The sequence below is a fragment of the Capricornis sumatraensis genome, chromosome 5 (genome assembly GCF_032405125.1).
Source record: "Capricornis sumatraensis isolate serow.1 chromosome 5, serow.2, whole genome shotgun sequence".
NCBI classification, from domain to species: Eukaryota; Metazoa; Chordata; class Mammalia; order Artiodactyla; family Bovidae; genus Capricornis; species Capricornis sumatraensis.
In genome coordinates, this window is record NC_091073.1 from 95,485,431 (window position 1) to 95,497,864 (window position 12,434).

At 38.7% G+C, this 12,434-nt stretch overlaps 1 protein-coding gene across 2 annotated transcripts in view; it reads right to left on the reverse strand.

The window, feature by feature from the left end:
- Positions 1 to 12,434, reverse strand: part of GRM8 (glutamate metabotropic receptor 8) — an 860,517-nt gene that overhangs the window by 103,843 nt on the left and 744,240 nt on the right. For both annotated transcript variants that reach the window (XM_068972686.1, XM_068972687.1), the window contains exon 8: positions 8,997 to 9,932. In XM_068972686.1, the coding sequence (XP_068828787.1) occupies positions 8,997 to 9,932 (936 nt within the window). The remainder of the gene's footprint in view (positions 1 to 8,996; positions 9,933 to 12,434) is intronic.

A 12,434-nucleotide genomic window follows, 5' to 3' on the forward strand; every position in this document is an offset into this window, starting at 1 on the left:
TGAAGGAAAATTCTCCCACTTTTGAGTCATTCTTTTATGCCATTTCTATAAAATTGCATGTGATTTTATAAATGCTTTTAAAAGATGTTGTTTTATAAATATTTAATATTCTGCTATTTTGATTTTGAATTGTAAATGTCAAGTATTCTGTTTTGGGTTTTTTTTATGTTATACTTTGTTAAAAAGGAAAAAAATGTTATTTTTTAAGTCATGTACATGACTAAATTTAATGTACTGAAAATAAAAATTAAGAAAAAAAAAACCCAGAAATGGAGCCTGAAGAGGTGAATGAATTGCTGCACTCATACAATAAAACTTTAATGGCTAAGGAGTTGTTTCTTATGGATGAGCAAAGAAAGTGGTTTCTTAAATAGGATCTGGTCTTAGTAAAGATGCTGTGAAGCTTGTTGAAATGATAGCACAGCAAAAGATTTAGAATATTACATAAATTCAATTGATAAAACACCAGTAGGGTTTGAGAGGATTGACTCCCATTTTGAAAGAAGTTATACCCTGGATTAAATGCTATCAAACAGCATTGAAAGGAAGAGTCAGTCAATGAGGCAAATTTCACTGCTGTCTTATTTTAAGAAATTGCCATAGCCTACCCCCCAACTTTCATCAGCCACTACCTTGATCATCCAGCATCCCTTAGCATCAAGGCAAGACCTTCTACCAGCCAAAAGACATGATTAACCCAAGGCTCAGATGACAGCATTTTTTAGCCATAAAATATTTTTAATTAAGTAATAAACATTTTTTTAGATATGAAAATATTGCAAAGATAATAGTCTACAGTATAAACAGAACCTTTATATGCACTGGGAAACAAAAAAAAGAAAAAAACAAAAATCTAGGTGACATGCTTTATTGTGTTATTTGCTTTATTGTGGTGGTCTGGAACTAAATACACAATTTCTCAGAAAAGGTAATGATCTCTCTGTCTCCCTCCACCTCTCCCTCCTTTCTCTCTCCCATCCCTCTTTTCTTCCTTTATTTTAGTTTCCTTTTCTTTCCTTCTTTTTTTTTTCATTTCATTATCACCTTAGAGGAAATATATATATATATTTGTGGCAGGTAATATCTTGAACCAGAAACCAGACTATTTTTTGATATTTCTTTAAATGATGCACATAAGTCTGCTTTGCATTGCTTTAAATAGCCTGGAATTTATACTAATATTTGGTTAACTATTTCTCTGCATTATGAGGTAGATGGTACCAATCCATGTGATACTGCATTTAGAGATTGTAAAAAACTTCCCAACATAAAAATGGATATATGGTTACAGCCAAAAGGAACTATTTGCTTGCAATCTGCTCTTCCTGGCACCCTGTGTGCTCCATGAGATATAAGCAGCTACTGAATCATGGAAAATGCAATTTGAAGTTACATAAGTAAATTAGTCACTGCATTCTGTACCATCAACAGTCTGGGCTGTCATTAAAGTTCTGCCTATAGAGAAAAAAATAAGTCTATTTGTATGGCATTCCTGCTAAACATTTTGAAATAAAGTCTTGGTCACTATATCTCAGAAAATATTCACATTTGGGCCTAAATCAAATCTAGTTCTCCAGCATTTCAAAGATATTAAGAAAGCTAAACCATTTTAGTGAGATATGCAAGCCTGAAGACTAAATTCCCAGGTTGACTATTTAAGTGTTAATTAATAATTTATTGTAATGGACATAGAAAATTCAAATTTTTATAAACTCAATTTCAATTAAAAAAGAGAGAGATGGAGGTGCAAATCTCACCAATAGCCAAATGCTTAAATTAAATAGCCCCAAACCACACAGCTTCCTCTAAGCCACCCCAAAAAGTGGGATCATGGAATCTAGGCTAGGTTCATTTCGCAAATATTTCTTTTTGCCATCTAATAAAATAGGCACCCCTACAATGAGTTTCCTTACATGTCTAAGTTGGTAATATTTTGCAGCAGTAATATGCAGAACAAATGGGGGAAAAAATGTAGTAAGCCTGGCTAAGGCAGTCTTCTCTAGAAGGGCTCCTTAACAGACTTGCTTACATTGTGCCTTGAGGCTTCCCGGGTGGTGGTACTGGTAAAAAAAACCTGCCTCCCAGTGCAGGAGACATAAGAGAGGTGAGTTCGATCCCTGGGTTGGGAAAATCCCCTGGATTGAGCCACTAGGATTTTCCCAACCCAGGGGATACTGGAGGAGGGCGTAGCAACCCACTCCAGTATTCTTGCCTGGAGGATCCCATGAACATAGGAGCCTGGCGGGCTATCCATGGGGTTGCACAGAGTCAGACAGGATCAAAGCAACTTAGCACATATAGTGTGCCTTAGAATCTCCTTAATTTCATTTCTTTCTTCTATATCTTCACAAGTATATCATTTTTACTGAGTGTATAAAGTGTGTGTTAGTCACTCAGTCGTGTCTGACTCTCTGTGACCCATGGACTGTAGCCTGCCAGGCTCCTCTATCCATGGAATTTTCCAGGCAAGATCACTGGAGTGGGTTGCCGTTCTCTTCTCCAGGGTATCTACCCAACCCAGGGATCGAACTCGGGTCTCCCACATTGCAGGGCAAATTCTGAACAGACTGAGCCACTAGGAAATGCATAAATGAGCTACCATAAATGTTTTCCTTTCCAGCCTTTTTTGTTTGTCTCTCTTTTTTTTTATTTTTTTTTTCTTTCAGAGTTGGTTGTAACAAGCTGGTATGATTAATCTTGATTAGACAGAATCACCCATAATACCTGAAATTGTTCTGTAACGTGGACACTGTGAAACCTTTAAAGGAATCAGCTTCAAATGACTGTAAGTGAACAAGGAAAGAAAACTCTGTAAAGTTAATGATAATTGCAGACACACAAGATGGATACTGATCACTGTTTTCCTTCCTTTCTTTCCACAGAAATGGAGAAAAAGTTAGGAGACAGTTATGGTTGGTCTGATCTCTGAAAATTACTTCCATTGCTGTCTAGGTTATATTGACACTCTTACCCCAGGTTTTCAGGCTGTTCTTTTCTCATCTGTATTACTCCTCAAAGCAGGGACTTTGTATTATTGTTTTCAGAACCACCTCGCACAGCTCTTGTTAGAGTTATTCGCTTTTCAGTTTTAACCCAAGTATTTCAGCAACCACTTTCTGATGACACTTGCCTTTCTTCTAGTATTTTCTGCTGAATATATGAAAGCAGTTACATATTGCCTCAGAGCAACAACACTCTCTTCTCTCTCTTCCTAGTCCTGAAGATTCTTGTGTCTGTTTTTAACTTCTGTAAGCTTGTATGATTTAGCCTCAGGCAAGCCCCTGAGTTTGAAAAAGCACATCTGGTTGGGATGCTCCAGAGACATGGTCTAAATGGCTGGAGAAATTAATGCAATTATCTGGATAATTTTAAATGCATTTAATCATTAAACAAATATTTCTGGAGAACCCATTCCAAGCCCAGTTTTATGCTAGGTGTCAAGGATATGATAGTGAACAAGATAAAATATGATTTCTGCCCTCATGAAATACAGCCAACTTCTGTTGATTGCCTATTATGTGCTAAATACATCTTGTGACTCATAGTATGTAACTCTCAGCAAAACTACCATGCTTGTGTGTGTGTGCTGAGTCACTTCAGCAGTGTCCAACTCTTTGCCACCCTATGGACTGTAGCCTGCCAGACTCCACTGTCCATGAGGTTCTCCAGGCAAGAATACTGGAGTGGGTTGCCGTGCCCTCCTCAAAACTACCATGAGGTATCTATTAATACAAAAACATACCATAATGAGATGAGAGGGTTTTTTAAGTCAATCATCTTCCTGCCCTTTCCTAGATGGTATGAAGTCAAGTCTGCTTTAGTTTGTGAATAGGGCTGGGCACAGATGGCAGGCGAATGCTTCATGTGGCTTTATATCTGGGTTTGCATTCTCCAGGGAATGTATTGCTATCGGCACAAATGGAGCCACTTCACTGCATTTGCTCAGCTAATTCAGCAGAGCTTAAGAATTTGAACCCACATCCTCCCACTCCAAAGTTCACGCTCTTCCTGTCTCCACTCATCCACCTCTGCACCCCTGCACTCTTCTGCTGTTATCAACAGATTGAGTGAAAGCACAAGGGAAATGCTTTTGTCATGCAAAAAGCATCTGGGAAAACAACATAAGTTCTCCTTTGATCTGTGCATTTTAGACAGAACTAAGGACAACTTTAAGAATTCCTTTTTATATTCCTCCCTAAATATTTAGCAGTCCTATATCACAATAAGTGATACTGACAAAAACTTTTAAAGAAATGCATTTGGCCCATCATTCAAGGAAAAATATTTTTCAGGAAAAAAAAGTTATAATGGGAATCACAATATGATCACTATATAAGGTTACCATTATGTCATACTCTAACTTAAATAATAAAATAATAATCAAGCATTTTTATTATTATATTATATTATTAATGTGCAAGGAAGGCACTCCATTCCCTCATTCAATAGGCATTTGTTGAGAGCATATTACATGAATGTAATGTATAATGTTAAGAGATGTATTCATTCAGATACACATCAGACAGACACAAGTTGCCCTCCGTGAACTAATAAAGGGTGACATTTGAAGGTGAGAAGAGGAAATAAAGGGGTGAATGTGAGTAGATGGAGGGGTCTAGCATGACACCAGGTTTCTGACTTAGGCTACTAGATAGAGGCTGCACGGCTCATCCTGGTGAAGGAAGAAAGGTTGGTTCAGGATACATGGGCTGTTTGACATTTTGGAGCTTTATTTTCTTTCCTGTCTCTAGGGTGTTTTGTTTTGTTTCCACCCTATGCTCTGGTTGAAGCACTGTGCTCCTTGGAGCTTGGCAGTGTCATAACCTTTGTCTGATTATCTAGGCTTTATGAACCCAATTAGAGATGGTAAAATATGTATTTAAGAGATTTCTGCCATCCTAACAACCCTAGACCACCCTTGAGTATTCTCTTCCTGACTATTCCATTAATTATATTTTTAATTTTTGTCTTTTCAACCTAATTATGAAAGTTCACATTGGTCCCTGTCCATGCCTCAGTGTCTCCGCCCCTCCCTTCAGGCTGATTTTTATAGAAAAAAAAAGTGTACTTAAACTATGATTTAGTAGAATGCAGCACTAGGTACAAAGCTAATAAATGATGTCACTAAAATATATTAGGAAAAAATCTGATTCATCTCGATTTTAAAATCTGAAAGAAAAAGAATCTGGATTCATGTCAATGTATGGCAAAACCAATACAGTATTGTAAAGTAAAATAAATTAAAAAAAAAAATAATGTGGGGAAATTTAAGTGATGTTTTGTCATTGAATGGAGATATACTTTAGAGAGCTTTTTGTCCTCATGAATGCTACAAAAATCCCTTTATAACTTGATTTTACTCAGAGGTTTTCTAAAACATCTGTTTAAATTATTCAACTAATTTTGCTTTTTATTCCTACTTCTGTAATAATTTCAGAGAGACCTATGTGGCTAGATGGGTTCTCTCCTATAGATATGTCTCCATGAAACAGAATTCAATGCATAGCATGCTAGTGTTAGTAGCTCAGTTGTGTCTGACTCTTTGCAACCCTGACTGTAACCCATCAGGCTCCTCTGTCCATGGAATTTTCCAGGCAAGAATACTGGAGTGGGTTGTCATTTCCAGTATTCAAAGCATACTGGGAGAAATTTTGCTCTTCTGCTATCTTCCACATTATAAATTCTGTGTCACAGGATGCATAGCTCTCTTTTGGCTTTCTCATCTCACATCTGACTCCTCACTATCTCCCCCTGCCCTTGAGCCTGATTTTCTCCTGCCCTTGAGCCTGGCACTTGCTGGAGCTGGCAGGCGTCAGACAGCATCGGCTGGGAGCCAGGCTGGGAAGGCTCTGGGAAGCAGACTGACATGGCTCAATAATTAGCACAATGCTGGACACAATGCTCAATAAGGATCTGCTGAATTAATGGCTGTATATGCCGCCTGACTGTTGTGAACACTTCAAGCCGATAATGCGGAGTTAACTGGCTGAGCATTATAAATGAGAGTGGAGAACTGATCCACACTTTGGTCTTCCAAAGTCAATAAAACTTAGAGAAAGCCTGCCTTTAGAGATATAAATGTTTTATTCACTTTTAATATCTATGTCAGTAATTTTAGTAATGCAAAAAAAATAAACACTTTCAAACATTTTGTGTATTGTTTTGAATAATTAGAGATACTTTGACAGAGAATAGCAGGAAGCAAATTTGAATGTGAAGTGTTAGGATGACACATAAGTGTATTATACAAAATACTTCACTAGTAAATCTCAGCTACTTATCATATAATAGTTCTTGATGTAGAGCTGGTCTAAATTCAGCATCTCCAAGCCTAACTAAACAATTTGAGCACTTTCCAATGTTCTGAAAACTCCTAAAATCAGTGTTTCCTCCTGATTGCTTCAGTCATCTCCACATTCAATCATATTATCAATACAAATAAATTCCAATTAGCACATTTTATAAACTGGTCTTACATTGTGCTTCTTTGACTTACTATGATTCCACAAAGCTAAAAGAGAAAAAGGAATTCTGGCTAGCTAGTATTCAGTCATCTCTCTGGAGGCACTGATACGTCCATAAGTATGTACATCAACTCCAGGTTCTTGGATGGAGTGGTACAACTCCCATAGTCCCCGCAGCACTGGGCAGGCTCCACCCCCTGACTTGTTCATTGTGTCCATTTCATCCTGAAACGTCTCTTACTGTCTCCACCACTGCTCCTCAGGGGACAAGCTGCAACTCTGCAGAATTTCTGATCTGAGATTCAGTGGTCATTTTTTTTTTTTTCAATTACCTTAAAAAAAAAAACTTCGTATGATCCGTGTTTGAACCACTATGAAGGTGTTCAATAGCTTGATGTAGGATCATGATTTTATTTATTCTAAAAATCAAGTCACTGAAAGAGTTCTCTGAATAGAAATAACATCTTATATGCACTTATATTTGCTTCCCCAAGCCCTTGAAGTCACAACACGAAAAGTAAAAGCAGGCTGTCATTTATAAAATGTAAAGGGAGTGAAAGCAAAAAAAAAAAAAAAAAAAGGGAGTTAGATGTCAGAGCTCAGGAGATTTTGTTTGGTTATATATATATTGTTTGGCTTCCCTGGTGGCTCAGTGGTAAAGAATTTGCGTTCCAGTGCAGAAGACAAAGGTTCAATCCCTGATCGGGGAAGATTCCACACGTTGTGGACCGACTGGGTTCCCTCTACGCCACAACTATTGAGCCTGTGCTCTAGAGTCCAGCAGCCACAACTACTGAGGTCCATGTGCCCAGAGCCTGTGCTCCGTAACAAGGGAAGCCACCACAATGAGAGGTCTGCTACCGCAGCTAGATAGCAGCCCCTACTCACGGCAACTAAAGAAGAGTCCGAGCAACAACAAAGACCCAGCACAGTGCAAAAAAGTTTGTTGTCCACAAGAAAGCAAAATAAATTATCTCTGGCTTTCTCTAGGTAAAACAATATATTTTAAAAAGAAGTATATATTCAAACACAAATACAAGTACCACTTAAATTGATGTTATTAATAAATCACATAATGTGGACATTTCCAGACCCTGAAAAATGTTTTTCCCGACTAGCCCAACTAGCCATGTCCAAACAGATCTAATAAACTTTGAGAGACACACATTTCTTCTTAAGTAAAATTTACAAGTTTGATCCTAATAGATCCCCATCTGCACATGCCAAAATATAATGTTTTCTAGTTGTTAGGTTTAGAGCCCCAAACTGTCTTACTTTACTTTCCTGCCATTTTCAAGGACTTCCATCAGATCAGTCAAGTCAAGAAAGGTCACAGGTCTGGAACCCATGGCCAAGTTGCTCTATTTACTGGTGCATTTGCTGAAGTACGTTTTTTATCTTTCAAAGTTGAAGACCACATTGATTGAGTAAGGGATGAATGCTCATACTAATGAGCTCTCCATGCTCTTGTTGAGTATTTTTCCTGTGAACTAGTTGAAATGTTAAGAGTTATGCAGGACCTTACTTGGAATGTTAGAACCCAGGGAATAAAATCGCCACTCCCGCTCCCACCACAGATGTTTTGACTTCCTCATGACTTCAAATGATGGAGAATGGAACAATCTTTACATCTTTACACTAAGAGAAGAACTTTCTTGTATACAATTAAGACTGAAGAGCTATCCCTTTAAAACGGTAGCATTTGCCTTTGTTTTATAAGCTGTCTGTCTCCGGCACACCACCCAAACCTTGAATTCATGGCTAACATTAATCCTCTGCTTTTCTATACATAGATACATATACATCCAGTTCAGCACGTATTTCCTTTCAAACACAGATGTTCTTTACATGTAGTGTTTTATATGGAGAAGTTTATGGAAGATTAGTAACAAAATAAAATGATTTTTGAAAATTCAAATGATCTTCAACTTCTAAAAAAATATAAACTGTATTATGTAATTATCCATTGCTTCTTAAACCCTCCCCACCACCCTCCACATATGGAAAAATGATAAGAATGGAGACTAAAGAGACATAGTAAGATGGTTCAGATTGAACTAAGCCATTTAATTTCTTTGTATTGTTGAAGTTTGCTTCTATAATTAAAACCATCATGATTATCAAGAAATAGCTTTCTTTCAGAGTCACATTAGAACCAGAAAAGGAGGCATTTGTCATGTATTGAGATACCTCTGGCATAGCTCACTCCTCTGAGCCATGTCTGCCCTTTCTCCCTTTCTCTTTTCACATTTGGAAAACAACATATATGTTAGTTGATAACAGAGCTGGAAGAAAGGACCAAGAAAGTGATGTGAGCTCTGTCAATCTTCAACCTCGCCAAGGAAAACACATTAAAGTGTTTTTCATGGAAAATCAGCTTCAGTCTACAAATATTCAGAGCAAAGTGACCTTGAATATATATAACACATCAGGATTCTTGGAAGAAGATAAGTGAGCCAAAGAGAAAGAAGGGGAAACATCCTAAAGGAAGAAATTAAATCCAGGAAAACGACTGGCAAATGCATTTCTTACCTTTTCTGCTGACTGGGCTGTACCAAAAAAGATGGGGATGAAAGCTAACCAAATGATGCAGGTGGTATACATGGTGAATCCAATAGGTTTGGCTTCATTGAAAGTCTCTGGAACTCCTCTTGTTTTAATGGCATAGACAGTACAAGTAACCATCAAGAGAATACTGTACCCCAGTGAACAAATGAGCGAGAGATCAGAGATGTCACACTTGAGCACTCCTCTGGCGTTCTCCGGATCTAGAGTCCTCTGTTCTCCGTAGTCTATGATAATGTGTGGTGGGTCCACAACAAACCAGACACACACTCCCAGGAGCTGGATGGAGATCAGGCTGAAGGTGATCACCAGCTGGGATGCAGGACTGATAAACTTAGGTGCTGTGACAGATTTCTTCCCCTGCTCAAATATTCGGTGGATTCGGTTTGTTTTGGTCAGGAGTGCTGCATAGCTGAAACACATGCCGAGTCCTAGGAAGATCCGCCGGAAGGAGCAGATGATGGTATCTGGTGCTGCAATCATCAAAAAGGTGATTGAATAACAGAGAAAAATCCCCGTGAGGAGCACGTAACTAAGTTCGCGGCCCGAAGCCCGCACGATAGGCGTGTCGTTATAGCGGACAAAGGTCACGATCACAAAGGTGGTGGCGATGATTCCCAAGATGGCAACAAACACGGGCACCACCGCCCAGGGAGAATGCCACTCGAGTTTGATGATGGGGATAAGCTGGCAGCCTGTGCGGTTGACGTTGGGTCTCTGATCCAAAGGGCAGAGCTCACAGGACAGCTCATCTACCTGGTAGTTGTAACCTTCACAGCGCTCGCAGTGCCAGCAGCAAGGGACTCCTTTCACCGTCTTCTTCCTCTCACCGGGCTTACAGGGCAGGCTGCAGACGGACGCTGGGTGAGTGTGCTCTCTATTGGCCCACTGCATGTCTTCCACCTGTGGGTATAAAATATTAATGAGCCTTCCGTTTTCCCCCCATTTATAATATCCTAATCCCAGCCACAGGTTTGTAATAAATCACTGAATGCTGACAGGACAGTGTACCATAATAAAAGCCTAGAGTTTCTTTCCCTGACTTTATGAAAGTATTAAATGATTGGGCCAATAAATCATTCACATCATCAACTTGATGAGTGTCATTAGTTTCCATTTACCTCCTTGATTTTGACCAACCTGACATTTGGAGAAAGATGCATTGATCCAAACAGCTTTAAAATGGAAAAAAAAAAAAAAAAAAGTCCCATGGAAAGAAACCTGTTAGAGCTAAACTCAGAAATAAATGCCCTGAAATACTGGCTAGGATATAAATACACATATAAACAATGAATCAAGTCTTTCTACCATATTTGGGGAAATTCAAATCTCACTGTGTCAATTTTGAAAGGAAATGGCAAAACTAGCTGCTTTAATCTCTGACACTCCTCATGTGTCCATAGTGACAACTATATGAATGGTTTTGCCTCTGTTTAACATTCAGATTCACTTATTCCTCTCAGCCTTGCATTTTCACATTGTGGAAAAGACCATGCTGAGTGAGACAGCTTGATGATGATGTTTCCATTGAACAAAAGTAGGCTTAAAGCATTGAAATTGATATAAATGAGTGAGATTCCCCTAGTAGGATTTCTGTGTCAAGGCCTTAGGGTTCTATCTCACTCTTTTGAATTAGACCATAGAACACCTCTATTAAAACAAAAGTGTTATTTTAAAGGAATTTTGCCAGTCATTGACCCCTTACCTTAAATTGCTTTATTAAAGGTTCTGGACCCAATTCCAATGTGGGGGACAGGGCAAAAGGGGTTTCCTAAACCACAAAGAAATTCTGGAGCTCTAGCTGTTTGCCCTATAAGTCAAATCAATTCTGACACCATCTACCTGGAAGTAGCAGCAAATCTCACAAATGCTATAGGAAAAAAACAGAAATTATGGATCAGCAATTTATTATGACAAGCAGCTTCTATATAAAAGGTAAGCTCTATGAACAGAGTGATTTTGCTCATTGATGTGGACAAACAATGATGGACACTCAGTTCATCCTCAAATATTTATTGAATCTGTGAGGAAGGAAGAATGTGAGGGGTACCCCTGAAGTAGAAGGAGCCAACTTGAGAGTGCTGAGATCTGGAAATAAAGGATTTCTCAAAGAGGCACAGAGATAAGAGCTGAAGGAATGTTTAAAACAAAACAAAATGAAAAACTATTCTTCCAAGCCTAGCTCTATAAAAAGCCAAAAGAAAAATCACCATATCCTGTGATAGCCTGGCTCCAAGATGCCCCCCAATAACTTTACCTCCTGGAATCCTGCCCTCATGGAGTTCTCTCCCACTTAAATGGGCTGATTTGTGTAAACAATAATATATTCCAGAAATGCTGGCATGTGGTTTCTGAGGTTAGGTCATCAGTAACATTTTGGCCTGTGTCTTGTTCTCTCTTGGATTGCTCACTTCAGGGAAATAATTAAATTATCATGAGAGTTCTCCGGCAGCCCCATGGAAAGGAACTGAGGCCTCCCGCCAACAATCAGCACCCGCTTGCCATGCGTGTGAGGGTGTCACCCAGAAAGTGAGTTGTCTGGCCCCAGGCAAGCCTTCGGACGACTGCAGACCCAGCTGACACATTGATCACAAACTCATGAGAGACCCTGAGCCAGAAAAACCCAGCTAAGCTGCTTCTGAATTTCCAATCTACAGGAACTGTGTGAGCTAGTGTTTTCTTGTCTTAAGCTGCTAAATATGGAGTTATTATACAGCGATGGAAAACTAATGCAACTCAAGTTTAGCTTTCTTACCCATTCTGTGAACACCACCAGTATAGCAGTCTATTGAAAATCTATTGAGAAGGTAGTGACAACGAACTATCTTTTACCAAAATATGCCCCCCAAGTTGTCTACTGTCAGCAGTATTCTATCATCACTCTTAAGACTGCCTCCCCTGTGGGAACCATGTGACTGAGATTGTTTTCATAAACATATCTACTGCTTAAGGATGCTTTCCTTTCTTGACTGTGGTGTGAATAGTGGAGAGCAGAGAATTGTAGCCTCTAAGCTCAACATTTGCAGAGGGCCATCAAATCCACCTCAGGTGAAGTGGAGAATTCATGCATGTTTAATTTCAAATATCCTCCCTTGAGAAAGTAGATGGTACTTCATGCATCCTAAGGGCACTCAAGATTATTGGTTCTACCTTCTCTGTTCACCACAAAGGAAAAGCAATCTATCATAACCCTGTTAATTTTCTGTTAGCTTTTAATGATTTAGAGAAGTTATTTTATTTATGTATAAGATTCCATTAGGCAAGAAAAAAGTTAAATTGAAAGTGGCTTCTCTCAAAAATATTGAGAAAAATGAAATGCTCCACTGAGTGGCTAAAATATTGATTTTATACCCTAATGGACTCTTATAAGATAATAAAATATGTTTTGTGAAGGTTGTTTCAAAG